The following is a 27,049-nucleotide window of genomic DNA, read 5'->3' as shown; positions in this document are numbered from 1 at the left end:
TTGTTCTCTTGGTAGTCCATGCTCATCTTTGAACAATTTCTCAAAGCCGTTAGCTGAGCTTTTCCTACTGTTTTGTGTAACGGTGCCACCTTCCTCCTGTCTTCTGCCTCGGATGGGCCATTGTTGGGCCTGCCTTTTCTTGCTGGAAGGAAAGCTGTCCCTCCTCAGATTCTAGGCTACTCAATTTCCCTGCAACCCCAGGTGGGCCTAAGAAAAGTTACTATCTTCACACTTACTTGGCTCTTTTTATTGCTAGAATGGCAGTGAGGGAAGCAGAATCCAGAAGTCCATTTTTGAATTTCATTTAAAAATCACTGTGAATATCATCAGTACTATGAGATCTGCTCAATCAACAAACTGTATGTTGCCCAGCCAAAGGAATTTCTTAGGACGTTTAGTTCCGTAATTGCAGTAGTATCTTAATAGTGTCAAAATCCAGTAGTATTTTGTGTTTATTCCTTCTGAATTCCTTGAATGATTGTATATTTCCCTACTAGAAATTGTGTTGACTAATTTTCATAGTGTATCTAATGACAACAGATAAAAGAAAAATCATACCTAAAGAGTATTGGTATAGTATCTTGATTTGAAAGTGGCATTTTGAAACTTTTACTGAATTTTTATGATTGAGTAATATATTCCTTTTTAATAAACTTTAGAAATAGTAAAAAAGTAAAATAAAAACTACCTGGATGTGCTACCACATGAAGATAATTAATTTTTTGTACATTCTAATTTTTCTTTGGCGTTTTCCTATGTAATTATATTGTAAGCATTTTCCTATACTAACAAAATATATTAGAATCATAATATTTGCATGCATGCAATATTCATTCATGAATACACTGCTACTGATTTAAGTTTTCTTATTAAATTCTTGCTGATTTTATGCTAGAAAGAGCTTTTGTTTTTAATTATAAAAATGTATTTCACGTATGAGGTTGAGTGTGAATTTTTCATGTGGATTCCTGTGTCATTGGGTGGTTTCTAAAATCCCGTGGGTATCAGTGCTGTATGCTTTTTGTGTGAAAGACGTGGATGTAAAGAGCTGGCCTTCTCTGCGGGGCTGTTGCCCTTCTGCCCAGCTATGTGGTGATGCATTCCCAGAACACTGCTCTCTCACTTGCTTTCTTAGACGCCCTCGTTTGGGAATAATCTAGTTTGGAGGAGAAGAGGTGGTGGTGGGGGGTAGGTGTCAGTAGTCATAGTTGTAGGAAGACATCAGAATGAGACACCAGAGGCTCCAGCTAGGCCGTACAGGGGGCTGCCAAGGAGGCGCCTCCACCGTCTAGGACGAGTCTCAGCTACGCCGCGACAGCTCTGTGTCTAGTCCCGTCTGCGATGACTGCTTGTGCGGTTCCTCAGCTCCCCGGAAAGCAGTGGCAGCTCAGCACTTCACGTAGATAGGATCTCGGTGAAAGAAACAGGAGCGGCAGTGGAGATGGGGCGAGGGCTGTTCTGACCACGTGCCCGCGGGCCAGCAGCTGGAGAAGGAGTAGATACGGGTGCTTCTACCCTAGAAGGGCATTTGGATTTGGGGTGATACCAGAACTCCCTCCCCTGGGTGCTGCCTCTCCCAATCTGCCAGCCCGTCTCCATCCACTCAGGGAGGTGTGAGCTGGCCGCCAGGGTTCCCCCAGCGACACCCTCACCACGCCTGAGGTTAGCTCTTGTATGCTGGCAGGTGCCCAGGGCTGCTTGTTTACTTAAGAGGCTCTTTACCTTGGTTAGTACTCAACAAATAACGATTGGTCACATTTCCCCAGGACTTAAGGTTTTGCACTAGGGAGGAAATGAAAATCTCTAGGATAGTGGGAAGAAGCTGAGAGGGCTGTGTTTTCCTTTGATTTCGTCCAGAAATTATCTGTGTGACAAATTACATGCCCTCCTAGAATGTGATTTTTTTTTTTTTTTTTTTTTTTTTTTTGCACCTCAAACTGGGGATGCTGTTAACTGGGAAAGTAACTCCACCTCCTTGAGTTCCCCCAGTAAATCCTTCGTTCAACATTCTCTTCAGGTGCTGCTTCAGGCAACCTTGGAGATGCGGGTATTCTATAAAAGATTCTATAAAAAAATTCTTACATTTTACCCACTTGCCCTTCCCTTCATTATTAGCCTGAGTATCCCAAGGGAAGGTTAGCCGAGCAGATATTTTCTGGTCCTTGTCCACTTTTATTCATTATGCTTCAAAGAAATTTGCTGCCAAACCCCAGAGTTTTAGCTCAGTAGTGGTCTTACTTATTTTGTTACTTACCTGGATTGTTTTGGATAGTCTGCTGTGTTTTCCACCCTACCAGGTTTCCTCTTCACTAGTGATAACGTAAGGCCTTACTCGGGTTCACACATGGCTTGTACACTAATCACAAAATCACTTCCCTTCCCACAGACTGCATTGCGTCATAAGCAGGTTGGCCGTGGTGCCCTAAGACCAGAGCCCGTGGGTGTGGTGCAGGTGACTTCCTGTCCTGGCTGATGTAGCAGCCTGGTCTCTACTGTCCTCTTCCATGGGTGCCTGGGAGCCAAGGCCTCACATTCTGTACTGGATCCCATGTCTGGGCCAGATGTGTTTTTCTGGTAAGACCCACTTTGTGTAGCAGACAGAGGCTGCGAGAATCTCAGCTGTCTCACAGGCTATTTGAAACCAGTTACCGAAGCTTTAGGATGCCCTCTGACCTGCTGGCTCAGGAACCCTGAGCCTGGGTATATGGCATTGGAATAAAAGATATAAGGAGTTCTTAAAGGTGTGTATCTTAACTTGCTTGAAAAAAAACTGTTTTCTTTTAACAATACCTTGTATATTCTATAATGTGGCAGAGCTTTAGAGATCAAGACATGGTACTGATTTCTAATTCAGTTTTTAAATAACCAAGCAGCCATTTATATTGTGAACAACCTTCTCCCCCAGACTAGTTGGAGGTATTGCTGTAGAAGCCCCAGACCTGGGTCCCCTCGTTCAACGTGCAGAAAGCCAGTCATACACTGGGGTGGGGGAAGAAATGAGGCGTTTATTGTGAAGTGCAGAGCAGGGAGCCAGGCAGCCATTGCTTAACCCCTGGGCTCCCAGAGGCGTTGGGGGTGAAGGTGCTTCTGCATGGAAATTGGACCTGAGAGGTGCGTGTGCAGCTCGTGTCCACGTTTCTGGTTGGGTAGACCTTCCTTTGATTGGTCAGCACTGCTCTGCTCTTTTGAGAATTTGTGTGATGGGCAGGTGGGCTTCAGTGGGTCTGGGGGTTACATGTAAGTGGTTGCTACCTTCTGCCCCGGACCTGGAATTTCCCTGCCTGGACCTGAAAATCCCCTAAATGAAACCCTTCAGACAATCCTGGCCAACAGGGTTTTAGCTACTGGTGAAGCAGATGACTGAGTCTGGCGAGTAGAATGCCATTGGGCAAGATGTATCAGTACTGCCTCACATCAGTGAATTCCTTGTGGCAAAGGACAGGCTAAGGGAGACAGAGGGTGGGCTGGGTCCCATCTACATTATAGGGTTTCAGTCTCAACGTAACACATTCATGCTGTTTTTGTGAAACAGTGAGGAGTGTTTTTCTAACCCCCTGGGGAATTAGATCCTGACATCTTATAAGTTGTTCACATTTTATGGTTGTTGAATGTTTTGAAGAGGAGTTAGGAATTGGAAGATGTTTTGGAGTACTTTTAATTTCTTCTTTATAAGCAGCATATTTGACCTGGTAAATAAAATTCTTGGGCTTCCCAACAGTGTGATAAAACATAAAGGGAGTTCCAGTTTACTTGTAAGTGTAAAATTGCTAAGAAACTGCCTTTGATTCCTTGCCATGCATCTGGTAGCTACATTCTACCTGAAGCCTCCATACTCAGGTTCTAAGCAGGCCGACTCCCCGCCCTCCTGGGGTCTGACCTGGAGGGTAAAGCGAGGACAATAAACCCTGTGCTGACACTGCCTTGCCACCCTTCTCCCTGGCCCTGAAGTGGACATAACATTGGAGCCCGAGTCACTCACAGGCTGTGGAGGTTCAGTCTCTGCACGGAGGCTCAATCTGGCAAACGTTACGTCCCTGGGCCAGCAGGCATCTCTGTCTTTTGGAAGGCTCAGGGCCTGTGTTTTGCTGCTGATCGGGAACAGAAAGTGCAAATGATAGCTGTAGTGGAAAGTCAGGCTTGGCCTACTTGCCCTCAGAAAGTACTAAATTGTGGTGAACTTTATTTTATCTTATTTTTTTGACAGGCAGAGTTAGACAGTGAGAGAGAGAGAGAAAGGTCTTCCTTTTTCTGTTGGTTCACCCCCCAAGTGGCCACTATGGCTGGCACCTTGCGGCTGGCACACTGTGCCGATCTGAAACCAGGAGCCAGGAGCCTCCTCCTGGTCTCCCATGCGGGTGCAGGGTCCAAGCACTTGGGCTATCCTCCACTGCTTTCCCGGGGCCACAGCAGAGAGCTGGACTGGAAGAGGGGCAACCGGGACAGAACCCCGTGTGCCGGCGGCACAGGTGGGGAATTAGCCTAGTGAGCTGCGGCGCCAGCTGTGGTGAACTGTTTAACAGCTTGTAGCCAGCGACGTGTTCCTGTTCTCAGTGTCCATCTCGGGTTCCTGCTGAACGTTTTAGAACAGCGGCAAGATCTGTATGAATACTAGTATTCCCTCGAATGTGGTGAAATAACGCAGAGGTAGCATGAAGCCCAGGAGCTGCGTCTGGAGCCCCTGAGTGTTTCCTCCAGCAGAAAGAAGCAGGGCGGATTGTGTGCGCAGGGACCCACGCGCCCTCACACAGCTCCTGTGCCCCAGGCAGCCGGCCGGCCGGGCTGCATCCAGCCCTGAGCCTCTCGATCCTCCGGGAGAGCTCTGTCAGCAGCCTTCCTGAGCCGCGGCTCTGAGGGTCTGTAGCGTGGGTAATGCACTCAGTCAGGTCGCGGGGTGGGAGTGACGCTGTGCTGCCTCGTCCCATTGAGAAGCCGTCCGCGCCTGAGCTGCGCACTGCTGGGTGCTCCCGTGGCCCCGCAGCTCTCGCCGCACTCCTTGTGCGTGATGCTGGCCCTTCCGCCTCTCCCGCCGCCTCCCCGTCCTCTCTGCCTGCCTCGTCTCAGCCCAGGATGCTGGGCGGGAAGACAGAGGTGCTTGTGCTGAAGCTGAGAGCGCGAGGATGGATTGGGAAGAGCTGAGACGCGCATGAGTGGCGTGTTCGGATGTGCAGGAGTGGGTGTGGGGTCTTCGTTGTGGCCGTTCTGAGTTTTTGGAGCATTTTAACTGTGTTCCAGGTACCTGGAGCATGGAAGACGCTGGTTTCTGGATCAGCAGGGCTTGCTGCCGGAGTCTTCTGGCGCAGTGTGCTTTTATTACAAGTCCATGCGGTGCTACTCGTCAGGAATTTGAGGAGGAGCCTGCTGGCTGGATTTTGGTGATTAGTTAGGACATGCTTGAAATTAGTCCCATGCATTTCCACACAATTAATGTTCTCTTGCTCTTTTTAAAGTAGTTAAACTGTCTGTCTGTCATTAATTTAGAGTCAAGCTTCTATAAGTTCATAAACATAAATTTAGACTTCAGTGGGAGGCAAATTCATAGAAACCTAAAATCATGAAACACTGTGCCCAAAGAGCTCTAGAACAGCCCAGGAGAGGAGGACACGCAGAGGCATGCTGGGACCGAGAGAGAAAGAACTTTGCTTAGGAAATGGTGGTTTTTTTATTTTATTTTATTTTATTTTTTTTGACAGGCAGAGTGGACAGTGAGAGAGAGAGACAGAGAGAAAGGTCTTCCTTTGCCGTTGGTTCCCCCTCCAATGGCCGCTGCGGCCGGCACGCCACGCTGATCCGATGGCAGGAGCCAGGTACTTACCCTGGTCTCCCATGGGGTGCAGGGCCCAATGACTTGGGCCATCCTCCACTGCACTCCCTGGCCACAGCAGGGAGCTGGCCTGGAAGAGGGGCAACCGGGACAGAATCCGGCGCCTTGACCAGGACTAGAACCCTGTGTGCTGTCGCCGCAAGGCAGAGGATTAGCCTAGTGAGCCGCGGCGCCGGCCAGGAAATGGTGGTTTCTTAATCAGAGTCCCGAAAGGGACAGTGGAGCAAGGACCATGGCAGTCAAGGCCCAGTGACCAGAGAGATGCTAAGGCAGCCTGTGTGAGGTGGGCAGGAGGGGCCCTGCGGAGACCAGGGGCACAGCTGCCAGGCTCTCTGCCTGGCAGGCTTTTAGAAGGCTTCAACCACCTGACGAGTCCACTCGTGGAGGAAGTCCGCAAGCCTGGACTTGTTAGGTCTTTTCGTTTATTTGAAGAAGTGCCTTGAGCTGTAAACATACAAAGCACAGGTCATGACGCCAGCCCTTCCTCTTCTGCCCCAACTTGGTATTGTTGAGAGAAACCCTCTGGAATTTGGCATTCCTGGTCAGGAGGCAGAGGAACGATCGTGGGTCTCCAGTTACAAGGGTAGAAACCCACGACAGAACTCAGTTCTCGGCGTGATGAGGACGTAACCATGAGAATGGAAGCCCAAGGCGCTGCTTGCCCTCGGGGGGTGGGGGGGGCGCATCCTTGGCTTTGCTGTGGGCTGCGCTGGCCTGGGCTGGAAGTTGGAAGCTGAGATGGCCTGCTGCTCAGAGGTCAGGGTGATGGATTTGAAGGATGAGCTCAGTGAGGACACGCCACCTGTCCTTCACACACCTGCAATGCTGACCAGGCAGCGCCTCCTGTGTCAGATCAAGTGCTCTGCCACTGGGAAGCTTGTGTCCTGGATTAGAGGAACAAGGGAACGATGTGTATAGAGCTGGCCTCTGTGTTTGCGACTTCTGCACCTGTGAATTCAACCAGCTGCAGATTGAGCATATTAAAAATTGCCTGCTCTAAGCCGGCGCCGCAGCTCACTAGGCTAATCCTCTGCCTTGCGGCGCCGGCACACCGGGTTCTAGTCCCGGTCCGGGTGCCAGATTCTGTCCCGGTTGCCCCTCTTCCAGGCCAGCTCTCTGCTGTGGCCAGGGAGTGCAGTGGAGGATGGCCCAGGTGCTTGGGCCCTGCACCCCTTGGGAGACCAGGATAAGCACCTGGCTCCTGCCATTGGATCAGCGCGGTGCGCCGGCTGCAGTGCGCCGGCCGCGGCGGCCATTGGAGGGTGAACCAACGGCAAAGGAAGACCTTTTTCTCTGTCTCTCTCTCCCACTGTCCACTCTGCCTGTCAAGAAAAAAAAATTGCCTGCTCTATACACATAGGGATTTTTTGGGTCATCATTCCCTAAACCACACCATATAACAAGTGTTTGTGCAGTATTTGTACTGTATTAACTATTGTAAGTAACCTAGGCATGATTTAGAGTATCTGGAAAGATATACACAGGTTGCATGCAAATGCTTTGCCCTTTATATAAGGGGCTTGATCATCTGCAGGTTGTGGTATCCACAGGGGCTTCTAGAACCAGTTCCATGCTGACACTGGGGTGACTTGGCAGTTTCAGGAAAGGCTGTGAAGAGAATAAAATGGCTATGTGACCATAGCCAAGGTCTCCTACAGATGGAATTGCTGGGAGAGGCATTTTCTGTGAGGGATGATTCTCTGACCTGAGCATAAGAGAGGCCCTTGCTGGGATGGCAGAGTCAGGCAGATTCCAGACAGAGGGAACAGCCACTGGGCAGGCCCTGGATCATGAATAAGCTTCGATGTGTGAGAAACATACAGTGACACAACGGAGGAGTGCATGGTTGCAGCAGGTTGGGCAGGAATGGGAGTGGCAGGAGGGGAGGCAGAGAGGCTGGCCAAAGCCAGGACACACAACCTGCAGGAGCAGCTTTTACCCCAGGTGTGATGGGGAGCAGTGGCCACTCTGGCTATGGTTTAGGGACTGGACTTTAGAGGTACCAGGTTGGGGCATAGGAGCTTCTGGTGGTCCTGGGTATGGAGGGAGATGGAGGGTCTTGAAGGTTGCTGCAGCAGCACTCGTGGGTGGACTCTGGGGAGGAGGTGAGAGATGCACAGGTGACTTCCACTAACCCCTCAGCAGGTGGCAGTGTCTCCTTCTGAGGTGCTGGCTGTGGAGGGAACAGGCCGGGGGTAGCAGATGGAATGAAGTGGACATGAATGAAAGGAGGGAGATTTGTCTTGGCCACACTGGGTTGGAAGTGCCTGCTGGCGTCGGGGAGAGGTAGACTGCTGTGCCTGCTTCTTCATCAGGAAAGTGGGAGCTGTGACCATTCCTACCTCACAGTGGTGTAGCTGGGATAAAGTGAAGTAACCCATGAGGCAAACATTACTTCATTTGTTGAGAGACTTCCAGGAGGGGTTCAGACTAGTTCTGTTTCTTGCTGGCTGTGTGCTTCTGGGCTGGGTACACCGTGCATTGATTTCCTCATCTGCACAATGGGGATAATGCTAGCTCCTGCCTTCTGCAGAGAAGGACCGGGGAGGATCTACCAAATACAGGAGTCACGTAGTGGGGAAGAGAGTGAGGCCCAGCGAGCACAGGTGCACGGTGCTCGCGGGTGCTCCGGGCTGTGTCTGCCGCCCTGTGACGCGTTCATCTTCTCTGCCCAGTTCCGCCTGGTGGTGAAGACAGCCCTTAAGCTGCTGCTGGTCTTCGTGGAGTACTCGGAGTCCAATGCGCCTCTCCTCATTCAGGCTGTCTCTGTGGTGGACACAAAAAGAGGTGAGTAGCTCTGCCCCACCGTCCAGGTAGGTGGAAATGTGGGATGTAGGGAGGTGTCTACCTTTCACAGGCTTGAAGCAGGATGAAGAATCAGCGGAATTCCTTATGTGTGGATGTCCCACTGGAAGAAACAATTTTTAGGATAACCAGTGTAAGGAGATGAGGGCTGGAGTGTGGTTGACCATGAATTCAAGCCCTCTTGGGCTCTCCCAGGACAGGCCGGATGGGAGCCAGTCTATGTTCTCCACCTGGCCTCTGCCTCCAGCCAGTCCCCTCTCCTGTATTCCCTTGTCAGGGGTCGCCCTGCCTGCTTCCTCTCCTCTCCTCTCAGGTGCTTCCTTGATCCTGGCCCCAGGTATTCCCTGAAACTTCTCCCATCCTTCCTCCCATGCCCCCACCTTACTCCAAACCCTCCCCATCTCTCTTACCTGGTGTCCCTTGCCACCCTCAAGCGTCTTTGGAAGATCCCTCTGAAACACAAATCTGGTCATCACCTTCCCCACCTCAACCTACTAGTGACTCTCTAGTGCCTACAGCAGAAAGTCTAGGCTGTGTGCACCTGCCACTCCCATCATCCACCTGGTCTGCACCATCCATCCCTACCTTGGTCATGTGCTCTCAAAGCCCCCTTGTGTCCCTCCTGTCTGATGTGTTGCTGTCATTGCTATCTCTGTCTCCAAGGCAGATCCTTGCTCTAAGGCAGATCTCTCTGTCTCAGCTTGGTGTCCTAGCCCCACGATGTAACCCAGAGCAGGCAGGTAGCCATAAGCACCTGGTAAAGAATGGGCTTTTGGTCTGTATTGGTGTGGAGCATGCTCTGTCCCCTGTAGTGAAACCTGAAACAAAAATGCTGTATGTGTGTGTGTGTGTGTGTGTGTGTGTGTGTGTGTGTGGTGGTGGTGGTGGCGGTGGCGGTGGCGGTGGTGGTGGTGGTGGGGTGTTTGTTCTCCTCCCTAGTAAGACCCAGGATTATTCAAGTTTGAGAATCCCTGATGTGATGCTCCTGTTGCATTTTAGAGTATTTTGGATTTCCGATTTTCACATTAGATTTGTTCAGTCACTGAAATCACCTATGCCAATAGTTCCAAATTTGAAAACACCAAAGTCTGAAACACTTCTGATCCTAAGTATTTTGGATAAGGGACACTCAACCTGTATCACCCTTGTCACAAGGACTCAAATAAGGGCAAAAACTTGGTATCTTTTTTTTTTCCTGTGATGGTAACAGTTGAAAATTTGGAAAAACCAGTATAAACATGTCGGTGTATTTCCTTGGAGTTAGGGGTGCGTGTGTGTGTGTGCGTGTGTGTGTGCGTGTGCGAGTGGACACTGATGTGCATTCGCATCTGCAGAGAGGCAACAGTCAGGAGGAAATGAGGACCCTCTGGTCCAAGCCACTTGTGCACAATCAGCGGGTGTGTGTCTGGAAGGTAGCTCTCCAAATAGGGCGCATTTCTGAGGCCGCATGTTACCATCTGGTGCCAGATGTGAAGACCCTCATGACCAAGATCCCATGGTGTGGGCAGCTGAAAATCCTTCAGGATTCTGATTGACTCAGAAACCAGGTCTGGTTTTTCCAGCGCCACTAGGTTAAAAGCTAAAGGTGGGAGTTTTGGAAAACAGTAAGGCAGCTTCATTCATTCATCCTTGAAGGATCCATATTTGCCCCTCTTCCCCATCCCCTCCCCAACTCTGGGGTTACTTTTAGGACAACTAATGGGCTCTTCCACATCCTGTCCTAAACAGCAGATCACCTATGGGCTGTGTTGGAAAGGGCAGCCTTCTCATGACTGGGGGTTCTCCTTTGGCTTAGCTGAGCTAGGAGCTCAGATGTGCCTTCCCTGGACCTCACAGCTGGGGAAAGGGTGGAGGAATCATCCTGAGATGAACCCCCTGTCAAGACCACATCCACAGCTCAGAGACTCTCCACCAAGACAAGGCACGGCCCATCTTTTACCAGTTAGCAAAACTTAAGGCAGCTAACAGATTATTTTCTCAGCTCCATGATTTTTGCCTGTAAATGTTTTTAAACCTTTTGCAAATGGCCGGTGCTGTGGCTCACTAGGCTAATCCTCTGCCTGAGGCGCCGGCACACCGGGTTCTAGTCCCGGTTGCCCCTCTTCCAGGCCAGCTCTCTGCTGTGGCCCAGGAGTGCAGTGGAGGATGGCCCAGGTGCTTGGGCCCTGCACCTGCATGGGAGACCAGGGGGAAGCACCTGGCTCCTGGCTTCAGATCGGCATGGTGCGCTGGCCATAGCAGCCATTTGTGGAGTGAATCAACGGAAGGAAGACCTTTCTCTCTCTCTCTCTCTTTCTCTCTCTCTCTCTCTCTCTCACTCTCTCACTCTCACTCTCTCACTCTCACTCTCACTCTCACTCTCACTCTCACTCTCACTCTCACTCTCACTCTCACTAACTCTGCCTGTCAAAAGAAAAAAAAACCTTTTGCAACTGCTACTCTGTGTCTGCTGTTGAGCACTAACAGCTGAGAGGGAAAAATAAAGGCATAGTGCTATTGGAAAAACTCAGAAGTGGCTCATCACATGCATTTCAGTGGCGTGTGTCTTTCGGACTGTGTGTGGTCTTGGCTGTGATTTTGTGAAGCAAGCACACATATAACATCATCTGATTTTACTGCTAGTGAGATTGCTCCAGAATTCTGTGATGGCTCTGAACATGTAAATAGGTCCTGGCGTTCTGCAGGGAATGTTGTGAGGCCCAGGTGTGTTTCCACCCAGCGGCTTTAAGAGCAGCTTCTCAGGGGCCAGCACTGTGGTGCAGCTGGTGAAGCGGCCGCCTGCAGTGCCGGCATCCCATGTGGGCACTGGTTCAAGTCCTGGCTGCTGTACTTCTGATCCAGCTCTCTGCTATGGCCTGGGAAAGCAGTAGAAGATAGCCCAAGTCCTTCCTTGGGCTCCTGCACCAGTGTGAGAGACCTGGAAGAAGCTCCTGGCTTCGGATCAGTGCAGCTCCAGCCTTGTGGCCATCTTGGGAGTAAACCAGTGGATGGAAGACCTCTCTCTCTGCCTCTGCCTCTGCATCTGCCTCTTTCTCTCTGTAACTCTGCCTTTCGAATCAATTAATTGAAAAAATCAGCTTGTCAGTTCCCTGTCCCCTGGTGGGAGGGCAGACGGAGGAGCCCTAGGTGGCCGAGGGTACCCATGCTTGCCCATTTGTGCACAAGTGTATAAGTAAGCCCCCAATCGTACTCCTCACATTGGCTTTGGACTCTGAGGTGTGGGATCAATGGGCATGTTAAAGTATAGACAATTGTCTTTCTCTCTTCAGTAGAGAAGGTTTCTTTTGGGTGCCAAAATCCGTCAGATTTAAGGAAGCAGCACGTGCAGCCAGCCGACTTCAAGTCTTCCAGAAGCGCTGCCACCCTAAGCGAGTAGTTGTCTCAGGCCTGATTGCTCTGTAAACATCACATGTGCCCAGGCAGCGCCACGATTTGCCCAGGGGTCCCTTCTGCAGTGTAGGTGGTGGCTTCTATGACCCAGAACAGGAGTGAAAGCTGAAGGGACCCGAGTCTGTGTTAGGAAGCCATCAACATTTATGAATAAATGAAAGCTTCAAGTGCACTGTTTGACCCCTGCAACTGGATTCTGGCTCAAGGACTTGAATTCAAAGGTGGTTTGAGGGAGTCTCAGGCACAGGCATGGGATTGCATCCGACTGCCCAGCCTGCAGGGTCGTCTTCTCTTGTGTGTGCATCCTCAAGCCATTGTCCCTTCCTGGTGGGCAGGTCTGGCAGGAAGAGAGGAAGGCAGAGGCACTCCTGAAAGCCCTTGAGAGAACCTCCCTTGGTCATTTGGCCACTCAGAGATGCTTTCCCTGGGAGGATCCAGAGGAAACTGGTAGAGAGCACTCTGCTCCCCAGGCCGGGGACGTTCCTTCTGACTGGCCAGGTGTGCCTGTCCCACAGGGAGCACGGCGAGTGAGCAGACCCGGCAATTCATTTGGAAGTTTCAGTCATAAATCTTGAGTGCTACTGATTTCATTCACAGCTTTTTAAAATAAGGGAGATGGAGAGAGCTATCCACTGTGCACTCCTCAAATAGCTGCAACAACTGGAGCTGGGCTGAGCCAAAGCCACGTGCCTGGAACTCTATCCAGGTCTCCCACGTGGGTGGCAGGGGCTCAAGCACTTGGGCCATCTTCTGCTTTCCCAGGTGCATTAGCAGGGAGCTGGATCAGAAACAGAGCAGCCAGGGCTTGAATCCGTGTTCCCATCTCGGATGCTGGCGTCATAGGTGGTGGCTCAACCTGCTGTGCCGCAAGGCCCTCCCCTCACACAGCTTTTGAAGGACTTCCATTTTTCTTTTGAATGTCAGGTGCTAAGATAGCACATAATCCTTAAGCATATGTATCACAAATGATTAACATGAAACAAATCCAGTGGACTTTTTTTTAAAAAAAAAGTTTATTTATTTACTTGAAATAGTTACATAGAGAGAAGGAGAGGCAGAGATAGAGATAGATCTTCCATCCGCTGGTTCACTCTCCAGTGGGCTACAATGGCTGGAGCTGTGCTGATACAGAGCCAGGAGCTTCTTCCTGATTTTCCATGTGGGTGCAGGGGCCTAAGGACTTGGGCCATCTTCTACTGCTTTCCCAGGCCACAGCAGAGAGCTGCATCAGAAGTGGAGCAGCTGGGACTCGAACTGGCACCCATATGGGATGCTGTCATTGTAGGCATTTACACACTACAGCACAGCGCCAGCCCCCCAGCTATGCCTTCATGGGATCCCATCTCTCTGACTCCTGCTAGAGAATGTCCGTTCCTTGAAGAACATGCAAAGCATGGTGCTAGTTGGGGGCAGCAGAACTCAAGCTGTGCTCCCACTGTTGTTCATGACCGAGTGCTCTGTGTTGAGTGCGTATATCCATGACGTGGAAAGACGTGGAGCATGCCGGCTGCACTCCTGTTTGAGTGTTGGACCCACTCAGATACTCAGCACTGTGCAAAGCCTCTTATTTTCCCTTGGATTTAATGCAGAGACCTAGTTAGGACAGTAAGAGAGGGAAAGTGTGGAGCAGTTTATTCTGTGTGTGTCTTATTCTGGCTTGAGAGAGAGACTCTGTGGTTTGGTGAGTGGAGCAGGCTGGGTGTCACCACCAACCACCACTATCGCAATTATAATAACTGACATTTGTGTGTCTGTCATGTAGCAGACATAATGTTAAGCATTTTTATATCTAGCTCGTTTATTTGGCAACTATTTGAGCAAATGTGTGTGCTTGCAAATATCAGAAAAAACAGGCTCTCAAGCCTATAAAACAATGCCGTGGGGAGGGGCGTGGAGTTGGAGAGAGATGTAATGATTAAATGAGGTATTGTCTTATGGTGTACCCCATTAGTGTTAAGGTAAGCAGGCAAGCGCTTATCCAGTGACACCTCTGGTACTGTCACCCCAACTAACAGGTGCACCGCCTGCACCTGCCTTCACTGCTTGGGGGCCCAGGTTCTCTCCTTGTTATATAAGGGCGGGATCATATGGTTTATGGTTTCACTAAAGGAACCCCTTGCCCCCAGCATGCAAACTCTGTCTCTCCTTTCCTTCTCCCTCCCCTAACCCTTCCCCACCTCCCTGTCCTTGTCCCTCTCTGGAGCTGGCAAAGGTGGAGAGGGAAGAGTGAGCTGGATCCTCTTACGAGCATGCTTCAGAAAGCTCATGGAATATGGAATTTAAGACTAAGTTCCTTTTGGTGCCAAAGTTTTTGAGATCCATGCACGACTTCCTCATGGCACCCATTTTCCATGACCTTTGCGAAGTGACCTTGCTGTTCTAAGCAGCTCCTAGGGAAGTGCCAAGTGCTGGTCTTTCACGCAGGTCCACCCCTATCCCTGCCAGAGCTCTTAGCGTGGGGCCCAGCTCTTCCTCTCCTTCAGTCTTCTAAGTAGTCCCCGTTTTCGGTCACAGAACAAAGGAAGGTGATTGTGCTCATTCCGCACAACAATGCAGAAACATACACAGGTGTCCTGACTTAAAATCCTCAGTGGTGGTGTGAGACTCAGAGCTCACAGCTGAAGCAGGCGTTTTTCAGTTCCGCTCAGCCTGTGTGTGTGTGTGTGTGTTTATCATAGAGGATTAGATGGTGCGCACGTGTGTGTGCATCTGTGTGTGTGTGTGTGGCGGGGGTAGGGGGCATGCATGCTGTCTGGCCCCTGCCTTCTCTCTGGGCTGCCTGCCTCTGCTTCCTGGCCTTTCCTTGCCCAGAACCCGTGGAGCATCTTCGGCTCCAAAGTCAGCAACCAGGAAGCAGTTTGGGATCCGCCAGCACCACTGGCAGTTCTTAAGTTGAATGCCTTCCCCTCTTAACCGTTTGTGGTGACTCCTTAGAATGCATGTTTTGTGCTGAGGTTTGGTGTCAGGTGTGAATGATAGAAGCTGCCCCTGTTACAAGCACCAACAGAAGCACTCAGAGCTCTTAAAGGGCACCTGGACAGTGAGGTCCCAGGCATTGTGACCACATGGACTGTCTTGAGGAGAAGAAGGGTTGCTTTGCTGGGGTTTGAAGAACAATTGCACTGTCCTTCAATGTAGTTTGATAAAAATCAGCAAGAAAATAATGTGACCAGGCAAAGAGGTGTGTCTTTGTAAAGAGTGTTAGAAAAGGGTCGTAGATGGTTGTTTGGTTCTGACGGGCTGGGCTGCTGACCAAGGACTTTCTGGAGCATTCTTAATTCATTGCCTACTAGGGAGTGTTCTTGAGGAGAAGTGTGCTCAAGTCTACCCTGTGAATAATGTCACGTTTGGAGATTTTATGAGTGGAAGACACTGCCCTTACTGGACAATCAGTCCTTAAACCAGGATGTGAGTTAGATAAGGAGTGTTGTCGAATTGCTGTTTTTACTGATGTTTTTGCTTCACTCACAGGTGTCAAACCCTGGACAAATATCATGGAAATCCTGGAGGAGAAGGATGGAGTTGACACAGAGCTGCTGGTTTATGCAATGACTTTAGTGAACAAGGTTGGTTGATGTGTGTTAGGGTTTGAATTGTGTCACCCCGAAGGATGTATTCCACTTTTAACCTGTGGTACTTGTGAACGTGACCTTATTGGGAAATAGTATCTTCTTTCCAATTAAAATAAATGAAGTTGTTGAAGGGAAGGCTCTGAGTATGAATTCAGAAGAGAGAAGATGGGGCCAGTGTTGGTGGTTCAGCAGGTAGAGCCACCACTTGGGATGCTGGCATCCCACATCAGAGTGCCAGTTCTAGCCCTGGCTGCTCCACTTCTGATGCAGCTCCCTGCTAATGCACCTGGGAAAGCAGTGAATGATGACCCAAGTACTTGGGTCCCTGCCATCCATATGGGAGACCTGGATGGAGTTCTAGGCTCCTGGATTCAGCCTGGCCCAGCCCTGGCTGTTGTGGCCATGGGGAGTAAAGCAGCAAATGGAAGATTCATTTTCTCCCTTTCTCCATCCCTCCCTCTCTCTTCCTTCCTCCCTCCCTCCCTCCTTTTCCCTCTTTCTCCCTCTTTGTCACTCTGCCTTTTAAATAAATGAGTAAATTTTTCGAAGTTGGGGAGAAGACAGATAGCGAGGGAGATGATGTGAACACGTGCATGCAAGGAGGGCAGTCTGGGATGCTGGCGGTGGAGACTGGAATGAGTTGTCTACAGGAACACCAAGGATTGCCAGCGGCTGCTAGGGTGAGGCATGGAGCCATCATCCCAGAGAGCCTTCAGAGAGAGCAAGGTGCTGCCAACCCTTTCGTATCAGACTTGCAATCTCCCCACTGTGCATTTCTGTGTCTTTAAGCCATGGTGTGTGTAGGACTGAGTTACAGCAGCTGTGGGGAGCTAAGAGAACGTGAAAATCTTTAGATTGCCCTGAGAGCCACGCTGTGTGGACTGCCGTCGTGGCGTCTGGAACCACAGCTGCAGCCTGCGTCTCCATGGGAGCAACCACTTACGTCACGCCAAGGCTATGTGTGCACGCAGGTGCGCACCACGGCTGGTGCCTGAGGGTGTCTGCGTGCTTTCATGCTTGGTCTTTTCTTGTGAAACTTCCAGGAAGGGGTGAGTTTTATGTCCACTTCTTCCCATCAAGATGTCATCATCTTGAAGCCACTCTTCCTTAAAGACATAAATGAGCAAGCTTTACTCTAAGGAAATACCATCGTTCACAAGCCAAGAAGCAAGGTGCTCATGTTCTATGAGCCGCATTCTGACTGCTGAGCCGACTAAGGCTCCTGGGAGACGGGGCCCATCTCCTTATCTGATGGTGACTCTCCTTTGGCGCTCCCATTCCATCATGTCCCTCTGGTTACTACCCATGGAGCAGTAGCCATCCTCGGTGCCTGTCCCCAGACGTGGCTCTGTGGCGATGGCTCCCATATTGACCTGGTTCAGGCCTTGTCTTGGGACTGGAGTGCCCGCATTCAGGTTTTCTTGTCTTAGAGCACAGGACCCACATCAGCCACCCTTCCCTGTACCCCCCAGGCTGCTGGATGTGAGCCTTAGGGACTACCTGCAATGGTGGTGGAGGCTTCAGAAAGACCCAGAATCCCTTCCTGAAACAGAATTGGAGAAGCATTTCCCCTGGCAACCTGGAAGCACATTTGTAGAAAGCAGTAGAATTCTCAGGGACAAGTTCTCCTGTTAGATGGTAAAATGTGCACGCTTCCAGGATTGAAACAGTGGGATCTGGCTTGCTCTTCAGCAGAGAGATGCCTGGAGCAGACGCCCAGGCACAGACCTCATACACACCACTTGCCCACAGTCGATGGCCATGGGACAGGATATCTTCACTGATGACAAGAGAGGAATAACCAAGGGTTTACTTGAACCTTTTGCACAGTAATTTCTAGATAGGGGTGGACATTTTGGTGCAGCAGGTTAAGCCACTGTTTGGGACGTCCGCCTCCCATATTGGAGTGCCAGTTGCAGTCCTGGATGCTTTACTTCTTTTTAAAAATTATTTTAAAGATTTATTTTATTTGAAAGACAGAGTTAAGAGAGTTTTATTTGAAATCCAGAGAGAAATAGAGATCTTCCTACTGCTGGTTCAATTCCCACATGACTGCAATAGCTAGGGTTTGGCTAAGCCCAATCCAGGAGCTTCATCTGGGTCTCCCACATGGATGTAGGGGCCCAGTGACTTGAGCTATCCTTCACTGCTTTCTCCAGGCACATTAGCAGGGCTCAGGATTGGAAGTGGATCAATTGAGACTCAAACCGGTACCCATATGGGATGCTGGCACTGCAGGCAGTGTCCTATGTGCTATGCCACAAGGCCAGCCCCACTGTACTTCTGATCCAGATTTGTGCTAATGTGCACCCTGGGAGGAAGCAGTTGATGGATTAAATCCTTGGGTCCCTGACACCCATTTGAGAGACCTGGGTGGAGTTGCAGTCTCCTGGTTTCAGCCTGGCCCAGCCATACCTGTTGCAGTCATCTGGAGAGTGAACAGCAGGTGGAAGATTCTCCCTCTATCCCTCCCTCTCCCTCTGCTTCCTCCCTCTTCTCCTTCTCTCTCTCCTCCCTTTCCTCTCATCCCTCTCCTTCTCCCTCCCACTCCCTCTCCATCACTCTGACTTTAAAATAAGTAAATAAATAAATCTTAAAAAATGTAAATCCCAGGCAGATTCAAGACTCTTATGTAACAAATCAAACTGTAGAAAAAAACCATAGAAATAAAGAAGAATTGGTCTCTGATTGATAAAGGGTGTTTTAGTAATAGAATCTGAGGGGCTGGCGCCGTGGCTCACTTGGCTAATCCTCCGCCTGTGGCACCCGCATCCCATATGGGCACTGGTTCTAGTCCTGGCTGCTCCTCTTCCAGTCCAGCTCTCTGCTGTGGCTCGGGAAGGCACTGGAGGATGGACCAAGTGCTTGGGCTCCTGCACCCGCCTGGGAGACCAGGAGGAAGCACCTGGCTCCTGACTTCAGATTGGCACAGCGCCTGGCCGTAGCGGCCATTTGGTGGGTGAACCAATGGAAGGAAGACCTTTCTCTCCCTCCCTCCCCCTCCCTCCCTCCCTCCCTCCCTCCCTCCCTCCCTCCCTCCCTCTCTCTCTCTCTCTCTCTCTCTAACTCTGTCAAATAAAAAAAAAATAGAATCTGAAAAAGAACTCAGAGCAAAAGATTTAAATGTTTCATTCCATGAAATTATAAAGTGCAGACCCAAATTATAGCTGAAAATAGGTGACAAACTGGAAAATTGTTTGCAAAAATAAAAATAGGGCAGTGAATGATATTACCCTAAGTATGCTAAGAACTCAGTAGAAAATTAATGAATTAATGACATTAAACCAACAAAGAACAAAAGAAATACATAGTACAACAAACAGGGCATTTCCTCCAGGTCACGATGGCAGTGATTGTGTTTTGTAAAATATCATTTGTGGATGAGCACGTGGAAAACTCGCGCCCGGCCCTGGTAGGAAATGGGCATCACTTTTTGGAAGAATGATGCTAAGAATTGTACTTTTATTATCAAATTCCTGTGAATTCATTTTGCTATTTGGGACAGTTTTTTCTGTTGGATTTTGAAGATTGATTTCATCTACTTCATGTCCTTTGCAAGTCACTGATGTTGAAAAACACGGGATTTAGCAGGAAGTGAATCCTCACTCTGGCCAATGTTATTGGTCAGTGAAGACCCATGGGCACTATGGCCAGACCCTGGCAAGGACCCAGCATGCATCACCCTTTCCTGGGCCTCCTGTGCGTTTAATGTCCTAGAATTCCTTGTTCTCTTCCAGCCGTGCTCTCTCATCCATGTTAGTTCTGGCCCAGCAGAAGTCCCGGAAGGTCCTGGGGGACATTCCTTCCCCTGTCATCTTCCCCTCCCAGAGGTCAGCCTACCGCGGGCCCTCACCCAGGGTTTGTTTTGTTTTGTGGAAGTGGAGTAGTGTTGATTGCCCTAGTGAGCACAACACTCTGGCAGACCAAACAAAATAACAAGCAGTAATGTTAACACAGGCTTGGGAAAAAAAATCCAGGCTTTGAAATCTGGGAAATTATATTGCAAGTTGGGTGGTTTCTATCTAGTATCGATTTCAACAAAATAGAAGACGGTTTAATGACATGGAATTAAAACATTGACATTTTCAGGACAAACAAAGCAAGGGCACTGAATTCCAGCCTGCTTACCTTCTGAGATCCGAGTCTGCCCTCTTGAGAACCAGGGATGTTTAAAAAAAAAGTGGTTTCCAACATGCAGACTCCCTGTGTCTCCTCTCCCAGCCTCAATTCCTTGTCTACAGGAGATCCGTAGATCTTAACTGTTTTTTACCCTACAGGCTCAAGTTGTAATGCTGTGTCTTGACCCAGTTGCATTCAGTGATTATCTTAGAGGGGCTTAGGTATCAGTCACCTTGTAAAGTAGAATGAGTTAGATGGTGGGAGTGAATAGCCAGGACCCAGGGACCACTGGGGAGAGGAACTGCTTCATTAGGGCCTGGGATGAGGTCACACTGTGTATTGGCCTTTGTTTTTATTTTTACTATGATGTATTTTCTCAAATTTTATTTATTTCAATTTTTACTTTGAATAGCAGGCAGATAGATCATCCATCCACTGGTTCACTCCCCAGGGGTAGGCCAGGCTGAAACCAGGAGCCTGGAGCTCCATCTGAGTCTCCCATGTGGGTGACAGGGACCTAGGTACTTGGGCCATCACCTGCTGCCTCCCAGGGTACACATTAACAGGAACCTGGATTGGAAGCAAAGTAGCTGGGACTTGAACCAGGCACTCAGTAAGGGATGTGGACAACCCGAGTGGCATCTTAACCACTGTGCCAAATGCTGCCCTTATAATTGTGTTTTAATTATCCTACAGGTAAGTGGACTTTGTTCTTTCAGTGGTAGTTACATGTGTTGAACACACGTACGGGATGAGGATCCTGTTCACGAAGAGGTTGCCGACTAGTTCCACCTTCCTCAAGATCTCCCTCATGTCACTCGTTTTTAGTGATGTCCTAACCTGTCCATAACCTTCAGTAACCACTGACTGGTTCTCTTCTCACTGTAATTCTTTTGAAGGATGTCAAATGGATTCATAGAGTATAGCATTCTAGAGATTCACCACAGTTTGTCCGTTTTCCTTTGGAAGGAGATTTGGACGTGTAGAATCTGGGTTTCCATAAATAACACTGCTGTGAACATTTTGCCAAGTTGGTTTTATCCTACAGGAAAGGTTTGATGTCACTCCCCCATTCGCGGAGGAACGACACTAGACCCTGCGCTATTCTTGTGTCTGCTCGGCCCTTCCCGGGTTTGCTGCTGGTTCTTCCTGGGTTGGCTGCCGACCCTTCCACCTCCATGGAAGGGCGGCTCCCCCTGCCACTTTCCCCACTTCCGCGGGGGAGTGGCACACCGCCGGCTGGCTCTCTCGGGGGCTACTCAGATGTTATCCGGATGTTCCTGGTGCATGTTGTCTCTCTCCTCCTTTATAGTCCTCTTCCACCAATCCCAACTCTGCTACCCACACGCCGAGTATGCTGCTCTCCTCCAATCAGGAGCAGGATCAGCTCCTGCAGGTTACTGGTCGAACTGGAGGCAGCTGTGTAGAAGTTGTTTACTCCTCTCCCAGCGCCATATTGTGGGAGAGCAGATGCATAGAATAAGTCTTAATTCCAGTAACTTAGTCTAGTCCGAGTTGCTCCCCACAGTTTGATGGAATCAGGGAAAAAAAAAAAAAAAACGAGAAGGATGCTGTGTTTGCATTTTGTTCCCCTGAATTCTTGCAGGAGTTGAGTCCCCAAAGTCTTTTTTTTTTTTTTTTTTTTTTTTTTTTTTGACAGGCAGAGTGGACAGTGAGAGAGAGAGGGAAAGGTCTTCCTTTTTTCCGTTGGTTCACCCCGCAATGGCCGCTGCGGCCGGCGCACCACACCGATCCGAAGCCCGGATCCAGGTGCCTCTCCTGGTCTCCCATGTGGGTGCAGGGCCCAAGCACTTGGGCCATCCTCCACTGCACTCCCGGGCCACAGCAGAGAGCTCCAAAGTCTTCATAGTGCAGAGAGTGGAGATTAATTCATTGCGGTATCTAGAGGCAGGGCTCTGGGAAGTGATTGGCTTGGCTCAGATCATTAGGGTGGAGCCCCCATGATAGACTCTCAGTGGCTATATGGGGCGGGGGGAGAGAGGGAGGGAGAGAAGGAGGTAGGGAGAGAGGGAGAGAGATCAGATGGTCACAGACCGACCCATGTGCTCCCACCATGATGTGAAGCAGCCCATGGGCCTCCCCAGGGCCTGTGCTGTGCTGTTAGATACTGTACCTCCAGAACTGTGAGCTGTAATCCATCTGTAAAGTGGCCTGCCTCAGGTCGTGAGCAGCTGACCAATAGGAAGGGGAGAAAGTCCCTTAGGACAGAGTTCCCCCTTTGAGAGCTGCCTGTAGACATTCGTCACAGGCCTTGGCCAGACAGAGGTTGAGGGAAGGGCAGAGGAGCCGTAGGTGTGGCAACATCTCTGATGTCTGAGGATGAAGGCCCTGAGAAATGTTGGCCTCTCAGACTTTTGTGGCATAGCTGTTGCCGTTGCCAAAAGCAGGCAACTTAGAGGCAGGGGTGACAGACAGACCTAAGAAGAGAGGACAGAGACAGGTGGGCATGGGCATAAACCTGCTGAGCATATTACAGAATCAGTCAAAAGTAGGCAGCCCTGTGTTTCCAGCACGTGGAGCCCTCCTGCCCTGGTGGACAAAGGCACAGCATGTGTGGTGGGAGACCTCGCTCCCCAGCTGTGAGTGAAAGGTGCTGGTGTGCAGGCTTAGCTCAAGCCCACATTCTCCCCGCAGAAGAGACCAGAGGATAAGAACCCTGGTTCCAGGCCTGTTATGGAGCAAAGATGCCCAAGTCTGTTTAGCTCTGTTGATCTAATTTTCTAATTATTGAATAGTGGTCCCCTTCCCTTTTATAGTTGAGCTTGCTAAGGAGTTGGGGATTAGATCCCTCAATACTTGAGGTTTGCTCTCAGCAGGGAGAAAGGGGAAGAGATGGAGAGGAGCAGAGACTCCCAGAGGTCTCTCTGTGCTGCATGCTGGTCCCCAGACCTTGGAGAGAAAGTGTTGATGATGATGATTCTTTTTTTTTGTTAAAGGTTTATTTATTTGAGAGGCAGCGAGTAAGGTCTTTCATTCGCTGGTTCACTCCCCAAATTGCTGTAACAGCTAGAGCTGGGCTGATCCAAAGCCAGGAGCCAGGAGCTTCTTCCTGGTCTTCCGAAAGGGTGCAGGGACCCAAGCACTTGGGCCATCTTCCACTGCTTCCCCAGGCTATAAGCAGAGAGCTGGATCAGAAGAGGAGCAGCTGGCACACAAACTGGCACTCATATGGGATACCAGTGCCACAGGGGAGGCTCAGCCTGCTATACCACAGCCCCAAGAAAGTTTTAATTCTTATGCTAATTATCAGCTTGTCCACATTCCCTGACTTGTGCATCACACAGGGTCAACACAGCTGAGGCATCTCCGGTTATTGGTGCTGTGTAGTTAGAGAATTGGCATTTCCATCCCTCGTTTTTTCACAAGCTGGAGAATTCTCACTAAAACCAAAGGGTGAGCTGGTTGTGATGATGAGATTCTGTGAACAGGCACCCAAGTTTGCTGTTGGTGCTGGAAGCAGAGGCCAGCTCCGTTGACCGGAGGCCTGGTAATGCAGTGTTGATGCCTTGCCAGATGCTGGCAGACTTGCATGTGCTTCTACACGTGGCCACGTCAGCCTGGGTACCTGTTGAGTACAGCTTCTGAGTCAAGACTTCCTGTTTTGTGTGTGTATTAAGATCCTTGAGTAATTATGCTGCCACATCAATTACTTTCCATCAGTTTCTAGTAACAGCAGCATGCATTTCTTCCTTTTAGCTTAGCATGCAAAGGAAAAAGACATTACTTGGACTATGAGTAGAGATCTTCTTTCCAGGTTGATAACCACAAGGCAGAAGTGTTGGAGAATTTGGTGACATAAAATGATCCTTACAAATGTGTTGGTCATAGTTCTTCTGAGGCGAGGTGTTGTGTCTCAAGTAATGTTTAGATAAATGTAGTGTTCTTAGAAATACAAAGGCAGGGGAATAAACAAGGCGTAATGACCAGTGTTTCTAATTCCAGGCCAGGATAATGGCAACTCTGAAACTAGAGTTTGATCCCAGTGTCTTCAGTCATTTCCAGTTGTCTCTGGCAAATTGTTTCTCTTGCTGGGTCTTCATGTCCCTCACTCATAAAACAAGAGGTCTGAGACATCACCCTTCCTTTTTTAAGAGAGGCACAATGGAAAAGGGAAGCCAGTGTTCTCATCCTGGGGTTATTTTATCCTCTGCTTGCTGCTTTGAAATTGCTAATGTTTCCCTCACGTAGGCTGGGAGGAAACCCTACTGAATTTCAATGAAAAGAAATCATTAGTTGCTAGTATTCCATGGTTGTTAATACACTGATTGCAATGGGAGTTTTTCCAATCATTATGCTTCTTAGTTGTCCACTGCAGCATAATACATCAGCACACAGTGCGTGGCACAAAACTACATTCGTTTGTCATCTTGCAGTTCCCTGGGGCGGAAATCCAGGGACAGGTTAGCTGGGCTTTCTGTTCAGTCTCACCAGCCTGCAGTCAAGGTGTCAGCTGGAGCTGTGGTCCTGTCTGAGGTCTGGGGGTCCTCTTCCAAGTCTGTGTGGTTGTTGGCAGGATTCATTTCCTGGCAGCTGTAGAACTCATGGTGCTGCTGCTTCTCTGGAGCCAACAGGATGCTTGCTTTCTGGTCTGTGAGCTTAGGGAAGACCCAAGTCCCTCTTTAAAGGGCTCACTCCATGGGACAGTCTTCTTGATGAACTCAGAATCGACTGTTGGGAACCTGAAATACACCTGCAGAATGCCTTCCCCTTTGCCCTGTGACATAACCTCATCGCGGGAGGGTCATCTCACCTGTAGGTGAGACCCCCTCAAGGAGGGAGGGGACAGCTCCTGTACCCTGGGGTCCATCCTGCCTACCATCCTGAAGAGGTGACTTTGTCCCATATTGTAGGCCCCTGCTACCATGTGAACATGCCTGGAGTCAGTCTCCTCAAATGATTCTGTATCTGGTTCTCCTCCCCCTCCAGACGCTATCAGGATTGCCAGACCAAGACGCCTTCTATGACATGGTGGACTGCCTGGAGGAGCTGGGCATCGCGGCCGTGTCCCAGAGGCACTTGAGCAAGAAAGGGACCGACTTGGACTTGGCGGAGCAGTTTAATATCTATGAGGTAATAGAACACGCCTGTGTACGGTGTGCAGAGAAGCCTGGGGCCCTGAGTGTGGTGAAGGAACCCTGGCATCACCGAGGGCTTGCTGGAAATGTAGGTTCCCAGACCCCACCACCTCAGGCCTGCTGCATTGGCATCTCGGGGACAACAAGCCTTCCAGTGACGCTACTGCCTGCTCCCCTCGGACGCAGGGGATGCTTGGTCGCTGCTCTACTTTAAAGATGCTGCATTCTCTGAGCAGCAGCATGGTTCAGAGTGAGAGGGGAGAGTGGACAGAGGCCACATTTCTTCTCCCCAGTGACCAAGGAACTTCAGACAGGGTCAGCTGCATTATCTGTAGCCCCCAATGCAAGCTGGAACTGCAGGGCCATTTGTGGAAAAAGCCAGAAAAAAATGCATTGATGATACAAAGTGACTTTTTACTTTCTCCTGTGGTCTCTCTCATCTTGGTTTGGAGGTTTTATTCGCTATTTATTTAATGTGGTAAGAAAAGGTAAATTAAAATTGAGAATTATTACTGTGACTTTACTGTTTTTCTTGTGTAGGATCAATTAAAATGCAAGTATAGGAGCATTTAGCTTCTACATAGAATTGATAAAATTCCTCAGTTCATATTTTGTAGCTTCTACATGCATATGTATGGTGTTCTTACCAGTACAACAGGAAGACTGTACAGAAGAGACCCACGTGGTACTTTTTAACCTGTATGCAACCCGTGTCTTCACATGTGTACATTGTATGAATGAACTCTGCCTTCAACTTGCTGATGAGTCAGAAAGGGCGAGAAGGGAAAGGGGGTGGGGGCTGGCCTATCTTTTCATTATGTCATCATCTTAGTGAAAGTGGTTGGCTATTACGGCAAAGGGAGAGGGCTAGGACAGGATATGATACAGTTCCTCGGGTTGTCATCCTGCTGCATTCAAATCTGGTGCCAGTGGAAGCCGAGCTCTCAGCGCTGTTCGTGTGGTTGTGAACACATTTACCCTGTACTTTGAGTTTCTCTAAACTCCCACACATCATGGATCTACCAGAATTCTGTGCTCATGAGGGACAACCAATGTCAGATCCATACGTTGCACCTGCAGAGTGCCATGTTGCAGCTGGCCTTCTCAGAGCCTGTTGCCAGGATTCACCCATGTTGTGGCGTGGTTGCTACCATATTCCTTTCTGTGATTATGATTCTGTCGCATGGATATACCACGTTTTGTGTGTCACCAACTGATGAATATTTTTGCTCACCTCTTGGCATTATGAGTGTTGTTGCTCTGAACAGTTGTGTACATGTCTGTGTGCGTATCTGTGTTTTCAGTTCTCTTGGGTGAGTTCACCTAGAAGTGCACTTGCTGGTTGCTTGGTCACTCCATCTGTAACTGTCTCAGGATGTGCCGGGCTGCTCTCCAAAGTGGTGGCACCATTTTGCATCCCTACCAGCAGTTTAGGAAGCTCCAATTTCTGCACACCCTCAATAGCACTTATTATCTTTTTTATTTTAGGCACTTCGCTTGGTGTAAAGTAGTATCTTATTGTAGCTTTCATTTGCATTTCCTTGATGATTAATGATGTTGGGCATCTTTTCAGGTACTTAATGGCTGTTTGTATAGTTTCTGTGGAGAAATGTCTGTGCACACTTTTAACTGTTTTTTAATTGGTTTGTTTTTCTGTTATTGAGTTATAAGAACTTTTTTTAAAAAAATTTATTTATTTGAAAGGCAGAGATAGAAGGAGAGAGAGAGATCTTCCAAAATGGCTGGAGATGGGCCAATCAGAAGTCAGGAACCTCTTCTAGGTCTCCCACGTGGGTGCAGGGGCCCAAGCACATGGGTCATATCCCACTGTATTACCAGGGAGCCAGATTGGAAGTGGAGCAGCCAGGACTTGAATTGATGCCGGCACTCAAGGCGATGGCTTACCTTTCTATGCCACAACACTGGCCCCAAGAATTCATTACATATTCTGGATATTAGATCCTTATCAGACAAATAGTTTGCAAACATTTTCTCCTATTCTGTGTGTTTCATTGTTCTACTTCTGGCAGAATGGATCAGTCATAATTATAGTGAATTTTTTTCTTTTCTCCCCCTCCATGAAAATAATATGTACTAATTGAAGAAACTTGGAAAACATCAAAAAGTATTTTTATGTACAAAAGTACAAGAGAAAAAAATTACCCATGATTTTATTGGTATATTATTTTTAGTCGTGTGTATATGTGTGTTTGTATGAATAATGAGTATATTCTTAATCAGGAAGA

At 49.2% G+C, this 27,049-nt stretch overlaps 1 protein-coding gene across 9 annotated transcripts in view; it reads left to right on the top strand.

Annotated features, from left to right (window-relative positions):
* FHOD3 (formin homology 2 domain containing 3) overlaps nt 1-27,049 on the top strand; it is a 485,089-nt gene that overhangs the window by 286,096 nt on the left and 171,944 nt on the right. For all 9 annotated transcript variants that reach the window (XM_070050270.1, XM_017344116.3, XM_017344114.3 and 6 more), the window contains 3 exons: nt 8,497-8,608; nt 15,488-15,582; nt 24,655-24,798. In XM_070050270.1, the coding sequence (XP_069906371.1) occupies nt 8,497-8,608; nt 15,488-15,582; nt 24,655-24,798 (351 nt within the window). The remainder of the gene's footprint in view (nt 1-8,496; nt 8,609-15,487; nt 15,583-24,654; nt 24,799-27,049) is intronic.

Source organism: Oryctolagus cuniculus, chromosome 10, assembly GCF_964237555.1.
Source record: "Oryctolagus cuniculus chromosome 10, mOryCun1.1, whole genome shotgun sequence".
Classification (NCBI taxonomy): Eukaryota; Metazoa; Chordata; class Mammalia; order Lagomorpha; family Leporidae; genus Oryctolagus; species Oryctolagus cuniculus.
Note: the sequence above shows the minus strand (reverse complement) of the source record. Positions and strands in the feature narration are given on the sequence as shown.